Genomic DNA, 12,143 nt, shown 5'->3' on the forward strand with positions numbered 1-12,143 from the left:
GTACATTTACATGTATGTACAAGTTAAACAACAAAGAACGAATCTTTTACCGATAATGAAACGAAATTGTTATGGTACAGTTTATCTACTGTTGTATTCCCAGGATGCCCTACCGTGAGGTCGAGCATGCGTATTCCAGAAAAAAAAAAGAGTAACGTAGTTGCTAGCGAACCGATCCCAAAAAAATAATAGAGAAAATATGTAGTAAAATTTGTTGTTACACCACGATAATTTATTTTTGATACATCACATTTCAGTAGTAATCATTAATATTGGTATCACCACCTAACATAGATCCAAGGTAGTATGATGATCACACGTTGAAAGATTGCTGCCGATTTCTTTCTTTGTTTCCTTCTCCAACTGTAATTGGCAAAATGGCAGCAAGAACATTTTGATTAATTTTTTTTCTGTTTAGCGTCCATTCATCTTTCAAAAATCTACCCATCTATATAGTTCTTACTATTTTAAAAGCGATAATGGATCAACAAAAGGAAGACTAAGTGTTTTTCATAATAAACAAAGAAAAAGATATTCTAAAATTCACGGTAATGCCTAAAATGAACACACTTGCACTTTGATGGTGTTGTATTTTCGCTGTATTTTCCTCAAACGTTACCGATGGTGAGAACGCAAAGTACACTTCAAATTATTTTAATAAATAAATGCATACATTCAGTACTTTAATGTAAACACAAACATTGGGCTAATCCAGGAGAGGTAAGGTAACAGCACTTAAAACGGCATCAATATGTGAAAATGGAGAGCTTAACTAAGCATTTCAAATTTCAATTGAAGTTTTTGCAGATAGAGACAGATAGAAGGAGAGATGGTACAAAAGCATTATGCCACCATCTACATGTAAGTTCGTCGGGGGGGGGGGGGGGGGGATATTCCTCTAGCAAATTCTTCTGAGTTACATAGTTAGGATTGTTGGCACATTCAATCTCATTTAACAAGCATGCATTCAAATCTAAATAGTTTGGATACATAACTCAATATGTCTGTCTGTATGTTTGTTTGTATGTTGTTTCACGTCCCTCTCAAGAATTTTTCACTCGTATGGAGACGCCACCACTTGCCGGTGGAGAGCTGCAAATTTTGATCTATACAAGGCACTGAGGGCCATTTAGCAGTAAAAGATCTTTTTCGTGCCAGCACCTACTGCGACAAGGGACCTCGGTTTATATAATCTTATTCGAAGGACTGGTCTCCACGTCCCGTAGTGGATTCGAACCCGCGACGTAAGGATCAACTACATATACTCCGCAACCCTAGAGCAGACGTTCTAACCACTTTGCCACCCTAACGACTAACTCAAAATGAAGTACATGTATCTAATCACTAGTTAAAATAATAAACAAATGCTAATATTTGTGTTTGTAATTCATTAAACTGGAGTTCACAGGATATTCAAATATTATCTTTACTTTAAAAAGAAAAAAAAAAACATCAGCTGCTTTATTTGTGTATTTGTGGGGCTTGAAATTGAAGGGCATTTAGCATAATTACTTAAAAATGAAATGAAAGTATATTAGATATATGACGTTTTGTGTGAAAATATTATCAAGCATACTTTACAGAGTGGATTGATCATGTGTTTAAAAAAAGGGGGAGAGGGACGATCGTCCGAGTATATGTTTATCCTTAAAAACAAAGGGTAAAGCATTAATTCATGTTTGTGGCCACAAAATCCATGACTTCAAAACTTTTTATCTGGATTGCACAAAGAAAACAAATTCATTCAAAAGAATTCACAGATGATTTACTGGCATCATGAGGAATAAACCAAGCACGAAGCATGCATCGTTTTTCAAGAAATGGGGGGGGGGATAATTGATGACGTCTGAAAAAGCATACCACCTTCCCCGAAAAAAGAAAAGAAATAAAAGAAAAATACCAAAACTTGCAAAACTTATTTCGGGGGGGGGGGGGGGGTCCAATTTAGTACCATTAAATCTGCTGAAGAGACTTCTATACAATAGCCAGGAACCTTGCTAATGCTCTTAAGTACAAAACAGTAAAGCTGCAGTCTCATCAGACACTTCATTTCTTTTAAAAATACAGATGGAATTGCAGGTACATGTATTGAGATGCATACATAATACATTACCATAGATTTCTGTAACATGATTTTCACCTCTAATTTTACATACTCAGTAAATTAAAATGGTATATAAAAATATACAAAACACAGTATCACTATATTGCATTTAACCGAAAGCCAAGGCTTGATGCGCGAGTCTCAGACTCAAAGGAGGACGAAATGTGTGTGTAATATCTTAATTTTTTGTCTTTACAAAATTCAGGAGGCAAAGACATGTTATGTAATTACTTTTATTTAATTCGTTTTAGACTTTCCGATGAGGATGACAGTTATTAGAATAATAATAAATAACTTAACATGGAACTTCTGGAAATACAAGTACTGAACCCCCCCCCCCCCCTTCTCTTTTTTTTTTTTTTATTTTTGTTGAATGGGTTATTCAGTATAGGTCGACAAAATATTCTCATGGTGTTTTTGATAAATATTAAAACGATTCTTGAAGGAATCTAACTTGCGAAGAACAAAATAAAACACTCGCGGCCAGCACCTAGACAGACCATTTGACATACTAATAGATTTAATTTATGAAAGTATCTTTTAGTGATCGAGTTTTCACTTGATAAAATATATATATAAGCTTTTCTGAAACAAAAATCGTAAACAAAGATTTAAACTTCAAAATGTTTTTAATGTTATTTTTTAATGTAGAAGAACTGCTCTCTTAGACGATAGAAATTGAGCAATGGAAGTCATCTAAGTCATGAGTCATTTAACGGAAATAAAAGCGCAGCACTTCCTTGAGCATGTTTGGTACCCCCCCCCCCACCCTTCTTTTCCTCGGCAATTCTGAGTGACATTTCCTTCACAGATGGCCTGGCAGGTATACTAGTAATAGCTCTAGTAAAACTGATGAGCATGTTATATCTCTATATTGCTATTCATAATGAAATAGATAATTGTAGCAAAAGAGTTTTGATGAAAAGAGTTTTGATGGAAATGTGCTACATGTATTACACCAAATTTGTATATTTGAAGAATTTTTCCCCGTTAATGACAGATCTACTACAAATTATAGGGAAAGAATGGAGCGACTAATAGTATATTCGGGGGATATCATACAAGTATTTAAAATACGTCGACAGTAACATATATCTTACTCATTCCATATACTTCGATTTTTCGGCAAGTGACAATATAGCTAAGATTTTAGTCGAACTTATAATCTATAAAGACTAGTTAAAAATTATAAAAAGCGGTTTTATATCCATATATCTCGGCTGAACCAACGGTAAATATTTATAGAAATGTCTCTTGCACCTGTGCTCAATGGAGGATTTAAAGGGGATGTTGGGGAGGATGTCCGCAAACACCCCTACCCCCACCCCACCCCCCCACACACACACACAAATACACACAGAAAACACACCAAAAATTCTTATAATACATCTTAATTTTGTTTGTATAAGACTCTATAATATAAATAAAGTGTGAACAAAAGTATGTGTGGCTTTCGATATTTTAATAGAGAAACTTACGAATTTCACCGAGTATAGGGGAGCATTTTTCCTGGTGGAGGTAGGTATCTAGAATTGTTTTTTTTAAATATTTAATATAAAAAAGGGGATCGTTATCCAATATCATATAAAATCGCTGGGGATTTATAGATATTTTAACTGAAATCCATTTGCTATTTGCTAAGGCACCTGTATAAAAGATATATAAGAAGTCGACCCCCCTGTTCCAATCACCCCCCCCCCTTCCAGTCAACCCCATTCTCGTTAGTTCTTGATCATACACAAATCAATCGATAAAAGGGTTCAATACAAATTCATTTCGGGGGCAGGTTGGGTATCTCAAATAAACGGATTATCTACAGTATATTTACATGTACATCAAGTACTAACTATCATATTGTATTACATGTACATCAAGTACTACTATATCAATGCTGCCTTGTGGAGAATCGTTGTGCCTTACACCTGATTAATCAGTAATAATTTGTTTATAGTACACAAGACTTGAAAACTAATGATTTCCACAGTTTAACTCTTTATTACTTTTTTTTATTGATTCATTTGTAAGATTTCACTGATCTGTTACAAATTATTGAGGGTGACGTCACAATGGCTTTAAAACTCTCGATTTGCACACTAAATATGCACCTCTTAGCTGGAGGTGAAACAAGTGGGCGGATCATGGATCTTCAAATTTCAAAGACCGATTTCTGTACTGAAGACATTCCAGTTTCCTTTCCTCTTGTGATATTCAATTACCTGGTTAAAGGAGAACTTTTTGCAAACAATTAAAAGTACGTGTGCTGAACAACAAAGACAGTATGCCTTATATTACGTACAATGCTTAATCGCCATTTTGCATTAGAAAAGTTCGGGAAAAGAGTGTACCTGTGACGTCGTATTTTACGACTGTGACGTCGAGGAGTGGTTGTCTGCATAAGGAAGCTGCTGTAAATTTGGTAGTGTTTACATCGCTGCGGTTTTTTGACCATTTCGTTGGATTTAAAAGTTGTTACGGTTGTGAAAACATATGTAAGTGTTTGCAGTTGTCGTGCGGAATACGCATCGGTATGTATTTTCGTTTGCTGCGAGTCATTTCTTCAGTCGGGTCTTCATTCATGGGGACTATGAAGCCGTGCGTTGTTGGCAATGTTTAACGGATATCTACAACTCGGAAGGAACGTTTTGCGATAACAGTGGAGTCGTAGCATAATTTAATGACGGAAATTCGATGGATTATTTTAATATCGCCGTTTGATTGCAGAAAACTGCAGAATTTAGCGAGAAAATAATGACGCATGCGCAAATGGGGGTTAGTCGTTTTTTGATGCCAGGCATCGACTAACCCCCATCTGCGCATGCGTCATTATTTTCTACAGCTACAACAGTAGAACACCAGATAAACTGCATAAAAGACATTTACCCTAGAAATAATAATTATGACTGAAAATAAACAATAAAAATATGAAATTGGAACACAACAAAAACATGAATGAATAAAAATAAACAATAATTCAATTATATTAGCTTCTTGTATACACACTTACCCATTTAGACAGTATCTACTACAGTGAAAACTGATAATTTCAAGCAAAACTAAGTTAGTTTTCGGGCACTACACCTGATTTCAGAATTTTCTGAAAATCCAGGATTTATAATTAGTCTAAGATTAAATAATTCCCTGTTTAAAGTATGAAAACGGGGGGTTATGGGGAAAAAACTAAGTTAGCAAGTGAAGTTTGTATTTGATATTTTTTTTTCTTTATCTTTGATAGAGGATTAAGGTAGCTAAGGACACCTGACCCCAAAAAAAAACCTCCCAATAGATTTTGCTGAAATTTTCACATGGTGCAAAAGAATGTGTAATGAACCTTTAGTGGAAATATGAACTTGGCATTTTAAATAATTTCACAAATTCTGTTTTTTATGTATCTGTATATATCATCTTTTCTTTACTTGGGTAGGTTCAGTTATGTTTCCAAAAATTAAACCTATTAAACCTTCATGAGTGCAAGTTGTTATACTGGTATACACTGTTTGCTTTCTTTTGATACAGTTGATAAGTAGCTTTATCCTTCTGACATTATTTTTTTTATACAATTCTGATTCCAGGGAAGCGTTTCCGTAATGCTGTGATACAAGTTGGTGACTCATTAAGTAGTTTGAAGACATGTGGCACTTTCAAAGGGCCCGGAAAAACTGGTCAAACGATAAGAATCAAATGTCCTGGCAGAATGAAAGGGCGCTGGGTTCAAATCCAACAGAAATATCGTGGCTACTTACATTTTGCCGATGTTCAAGTATCTGCAAGCAAGTCAATAAGCCAACCGACCAAAGCAGCCCAAGCGGTGGGTAAGTAAAGGATGTATTCACAATTTCAAAGGAATTGACCAATAGGAGAGAACAATTTCCTGGAAAAAGTCACATTTAAAAATCAATGTTTATTGGTTGTTTTCTACTGTATTTTTTTTTCTTCATAATTCTTTATTTTTGTTTTACACATTCTGCTATTTCATACAATTTAAACATATGTTTAAAAGAATATACAGAAGGTGTAGTTTTTTTTATTTTAGAGAGAGAGAGAGGAGAGAAAGAGTTGGAGGAGAAAAAAGGGTTGCATGCATTCATAAAATATAGAAACATGTATATCTGTAAGAGTCATTGAAATAATTGATTCCAACAGTTCCAGCAGGTGTCAAACATATCCTTTTCACCTTTATTATAAGCAATATATTTTTGTGTTTCATAAAATGTATTCATAAGCGATATATCGCAGCAGTTACATTGTGTCTTCCCTGTGCACCTCATTGTGTAGATATAATATTTAAGCCATAGAAAAAGATTATTTGGTATCTTTTTCTTTTCATCCAAGAACCTCAAAATAAAATTATTTTTTGGTATTGATATTTGAAGATTAGTTTTATTTTCAAAGTAATCTTCAAATTCTCTTTAAATATATTGTACACTATCACACTCCCAAAGCAAATGTTCAATTGTTTCTTCTTCCACCTGACAGAAGGTACAATTCTTATTTTCTGTGATTTTAATTTTAAATGAATATGAGTTTGAAGCTAAAATTCTGTTCAAAATTCGATACTGAAACCATTGCAGTTTACAATTATTTGTAACTTTAAAAGGCAGTTTAAAAATCATTTTCCATTCTTTGTCATTCAATTCAAATGTTTCATTCCACTTTCTTTTACCAGTAGGTTCTGTACTATTATGATTGAGAAGATTATAAAATTGCCTTGATTTTTTGCATTCTAGAAGGGTATATATATTTGACATAATCAGAGGGTTTTGTGAATTAGTAACATTTTCTTCAAAATTAACTTTTTTCATCCATGCCTTAAGAGCACTTATAACACTCATGTATTCTAAAAAATTAATTTTCACTTGAGGATAAATATCACAAACAGATTCATAAGTCAGGAACAAACCCTCTTCATTAATAAGATCATTACGGTATCTGATATTAGAGTGATACATGGATTTATTAAATTACTTGCCCCCACAAGAATGTCGGGATTGTAAAATAGTGGAGTGTTTGCTGTTACTGTAGTTGGGTTTTGTTTATGATGTAGCTCAATCCGTGAATCAAATACATTAACCCAAAATGTGTTTTTCAGTGATTTCTGTATATCTTTGATATATTCAATTCCGCACGTTGTAACTTTATTTAGATCTAGATATGGTATAAAATCATGCAGGCCTCTATTTGACAATAAGAGTTTTCTTATCCAAAATTTTAAAGAAGATATAAAAGCCTTTACATTTATCATCTTTAATTCCCCACCTTCATATTTTTTAACAATTGCATCCTTTTTTATTCTATGTTGAGAGTGGTTCCACAAGAAGGAAAAGAACAGTTTATAAAATTCTTTATAAAAGTTGTCATCTGGATTTGGAATTGCCATAAAAATATAATTCAAAAGAGGCAAAACCAAAGTTTTAATAACAGTAATTTTTAGCGCTAAGCGCATGCGCAAGCGCTTATTAGGGAGTCTTCATAAACAGGAAGTCATCCAATCAACGACCCCTATCGGCATGATGTTCTTCTAAACATAGCACCTCAAATATTCCGATAGGCGCATTTTCTAAAAATAGCATCGCTGTAGTGATCTAGCGCAGTGCTATCATATCTTAATTTTATGATGGATCTAGCGGTGAGGACCAGTAAAGTTGCTTGCACTTTTTCTTTTAACAATTTTTAACATTAAAAAATGAGTTGGTGTACATGAATACCGGTATGACAAAGCAATAGTTATAGACCAGTATGAATGTACTATTATGTACAATAGTACATTCATACTGGCCTATAACTATTGCTTTGTTTAGAAGAACATCATGCCGATAGGAGTCGTTGATTGGATGAACTGTGACAATTGTTGAAAAAGGGCATACTTATTCACCAGAGTTCTATTAACTAACTTAGCTTAGCGCTTTTCAGTACTGTAAGTACTTTGATTCCTATTGGTGTTAAGTGTCTTTTCTCCCATTGATGCAAGATTGATTTTATTTTACTTAACTTCGGCTGATAATTCAATTTAGACATATTTTGAAGTTCTACATCAAAATTAATTCCAAGTAATGTGAATTTGTTAGTCCCCCACTTCAAATTAAAATCTCTAGAAAAGATATATTGACTATGTTTTTAGATCCAATCCATACTGTCCAGACATTTCAGAGAAATCTTGTAATACTTTAATTGTTTCTGAAAGTGATTCCTTGCTACCATCAAGGATAACTGAGGTATCATCAGCTAGTTGTGAAATTTTCTTTTCATTATTACATACAGTAATTCCTTTAATCCTTTTATTTTCTCTTATTTGTATAGCTAGAATTTCTGCACAAAGTAGAAAAATATACGGTGATAAAGGATCACCTTGTCTACAGCCTCTTTGGATATTGAAGGATGCTGAGAGATTGCCACCTTGATTAATAGCTGAAGTAATGTTATGATAAAATAATTTTACCCATTTGTGAATATCAGGTCCAAACTTAAAATAAGTTAATGTCTTATGTATAAAATTCCATGAAACAGTATCAAAGGCTTTTTCAAAATCAATAAGTAGAAGACCAGGAATTTCTTCCTCTTCAGTATACTGCATTATGTCATAAATTAGCCGAGTGTTTTCCCCTATATACCTGTTAGAAATAAAACCAGTTTGATCAGGATTGATAAGTTTATCCAAATAAGTCTTTAATCTATTTGCAATGATACCAGAGGCTATTTTATAATTGTACAGTATTTAAAAGTGTAATTGGACGCCAGTTTTTAATATATTGTCTTGGTTTTTCTCCTTTAGGTAAAAGGGTAATAATTCCATGTCTCTGTGTGATTGACAGACTTTTCATAAGCATAATTAATTGACCTGATAACAAAAATTCCAAGATATCGCCAAAAGACCTTAAAACATTATGATGAGAACCCGTCAGAACCTGGTGATTTATTTGCCTTCATTTTGCTAAGTGTTTTAGAAGCCTCCTGTAATGTAATTTTGCCTTCTAAAGACACACGTTCATCTAAAGATAACTTGGGAATATCTTTGAAATTTAGCTCAGAATTTAGGTCATATTTATTTAACTCATTGTTAGGTGTAGAGTATAAGTTTTCATAAAATTCCTTTCAATTGTTTCATCCAAAATTTCAAACTGGTCTTGAGTTATCTGCCCATTGTTTTTAACAAGTTTGGGAATTATTTTGCTAGTAAAATTTCTTGATTCTAAACCACAAAAATAATGAGATAGTTTTTCCCCTTCTTCCACCCATTTTGCTCTACTTCTTATATACATTCCTTGAAGTTTGTATTTTCTAAGTTTTTCCAATTTTTGCTTTTTTCCATTTAGTTCCTCTACATTGTGCTCAGTAATATTTTCTTCTAATACCTTAATTTCTTCTAATAATTCTTTTTCTTCATTGACTTGTTTCTTTTTTATATATGCAGAATATGAAATACTTTTCCCTCTTATTTCCTTAAGTAGTGTTTCTAGAAATAACTGATCATCAATGGTAAAATATAGATTTTCATCTAGAATAGTATCAAGATTATCAAGGTCATACACAGGAAGTGCATATTGCTTTTTTCACATTTGAAATAACATTTCTGATACAATCTAGGTATTGCTTATCACCAAGTAAAGAACTGTTAAATTTCCATAATCCCCTTCCCTTTTTAAAATCATTGAAAGTTAAAATCATTGATATCATAGAATGATCGGACCTGTAACTTGGTTCGACTGTACATGCATTAAGACAAGGTAGCAATGACTCAGACATTATAAAGAAGTCTAACTTACTTTGTTTAAAAGGATTTTTTTTTCTCCATGTGTACCTTCGAAGTGTTTCATGGAGTTGTCTAAAGGGATCTACATAACCATATCCTTCCATTATTTCTAATACTTTTTCTCTAGCCTTTGGGTTATTAATTGATTTATACATGTACAGTCCCTGAAACGTTCTACTTTCCCATTTTTCCGTTCGCTCACCGTTCGTTCATCGTTCGTTCAGCGTGCGTTCACCGTTCGTTCACCGTGCGTTCACCGTTCGCTCTCCGTTCACAGTTTTGCGTTCACCGTTCACCGTGCGCTTGCGTTCACCGTTCACAAAGCGTTCAGCGTTCGCTCTTCGTTCCGTTCACTTTGCGTTCACCTTGCGTTCAGCGTTCACCTATCGTTCAGTTTTCATTGTCATTCGGAACTCCGAAGTGAAAGGACTTATCTTTTTGTAGTTAAGGAGTTACAGGTTTTTTTTTTTAAATTTATTAACTAACATATCGTGTTTGAAGAATCATTATTTCATGAGGAAAAATATCTACGATATATATTTTTATTATTCTAACTTAGCTGTTAGGTTATTTATTAAATTACTCTGGAAAATAAATGTTGTTACAAAATATAATAGAACTAGTTCTGAGAGTTATACATAGTACTGCGGATATCCTGTTAATTTATTATCTTTAGAACGAATTAAATTGATAGTGTGGTTAAAGGAAATATTTATTTCAAATGTAATGCACTACAAAATTTCTCTACTGTAATATGTAAGGTCTATAGTTATAGAGAAAAAAATCTTTCTTCACCGTAACTTTATATGTTTGCCATTCGATATGATTAATACCCCCCCCCCTTTCCCCCTAAATCGGTGACTTAGTCAGTACCGTATTTCCAGAATATTTTAATTAACATTTTAAAAAAAAAGCTACGGTCTTTTTTAGAACAAAAATTTAAGTCTCAAAACAAACATGCATCTAAAAAAGTCACAAAACAATAGTAGATCAAAATGTACAGGTGTCGGCGGTGGTATTTGAAATTGGCAGAGAGTATGTTTCACATTCAAGTGTTAATGCTGAATGTATTTTACTAATTTATTATTCAAATGTTGGAATCAAATCTAGAAATGATAAAAATAAATGTTATAACTTGTTGGAAATACTCGCACTTCCTCTTCGATGTGACGAAACTTTCACACCTGCACAGTGTCGAATGATTTTGATTGACAGGACAAGCACGTGGACTTCGTGTGAACTTGAAGCAGGAAAATAAAAACGAGTATGACTGTCAAACAAATGGATATGATTTGTTGATATTAAAAAAAGTTACTTTCACTGTCTGATATATTTAGAAAAAAATTTCAGAGTTTTTGTTTGATATAGGTACAAACATTTGGTGAAGCCTGAAAGGGGGGGGGCTAAAACTGAATATTACTCTCTCTCTCTCTCTCTCTCTCTCTCTCTCTCTCTCTCTCATTTGTCTGTCTAATAAAAACTATAACACCATATTGCTTAATTATCAAGTTCTGAAAATTGAATTTATAACAAATAATATGAATATGTATCTTTGTATCATCTTGTCCGAGTATAATCACGGCCATCTAGAGATACATGTAGACGTCTGCTCAATAAATCATGATGAAAAATAGAAATGACACATAATATGTTATTGTATTAAAAATTTAAAATACGAGCATATAAATGTAATTATTTTTTTTTTCATTACTTTACACGAAATCGCCTTGACACGGAGATATAAATATGAGTATAAGTTACAACCGCTTTAATTCATTCTATAAATCATAAGTTTTCTCTGATTTGTTATCAACTAAGAATAAACATTTTTATTTTCCAACTAAAAATAATATCTTTTATACTTCAGCGTTCGGCAACAATTGCAATGTTTTAATGCGATAAAAATCGTGTGATTAAAAACTTAATGTGCATGCAGAATTTATTTTATTGACTTATTTATTCATTCATTTAATTGTTTACTTATTTATTATTTGTTTTTGTTTTTGTTTTTTTTTTGTTTTTGTTTTTTTTTTTTTTTTTTGGCACCTGACATTATAATACAATAAAATAGTTTCAATGCAAGGAAAAGATCAGAGGCATTCCGAATATATCGTTCATCTTGCGTTCACCGTTCGTTCACCGTTCACTTTGCGTTCGCGTTTGCGCTCCGTTCGCGTTCTGCGTTCGCTCACCGTTCACCGTTCACACATCGTTCACCAAGTTGCGTTCAGCGTTCACACATCGTTCACTCACCGTTCGCTCTGCGTTCGTTCAGCGTTCGTTCACCGTTCGTTC

General features: G+C 33.2%; 2 protein-coding genes across 2 annotated transcripts in view; both read left to right on the forward strand.

Moving 5' to 3' along the window:
• Nucleotides 1-12,143, forward strand: part of LOC133194003 (zinc finger MYND domain-containing protein 11-like) — a 187,921-nt gene that overhangs the window by 170,360 nt on the left and 5,418 nt on the right. The window lies entirely within an intron of this gene.
• Nucleotides 1-12,143, forward strand: part of LOC133194001 (uncharacterized) — a 163,464-nt gene that overhangs the window by 32,468 nt on the left and 118,853 nt on the right. The window contains exon 5 of the mRNA XM_061329912.1: nucleotides 5,674-5,913. Within this exon, the coding sequence (XP_061185896.1) occupies nucleotides 5,674-5,913 (240 nt within the window). The remainder of the gene's footprint in view (nucleotides 1-5,673; nucleotides 5,914-12,143) is intronic.

The sequence above is a fragment of the Saccostrea echinata genome, unplaced genomic scaffold (assembly GCF_033153115.1).
Source record: "Saccostrea echinata isolate AGI-Se365-2 ecotype Australia unplaced genomic scaffold, CSIRO_AGI_Sech_v1 ptg000028l, whole genome shotgun sequence".
Lineage (NCBI taxonomy): Eukaryota > Metazoa > Mollusca > Bivalvia > Ostreida > Ostreidae > Saccostrea > Saccostrea echinata.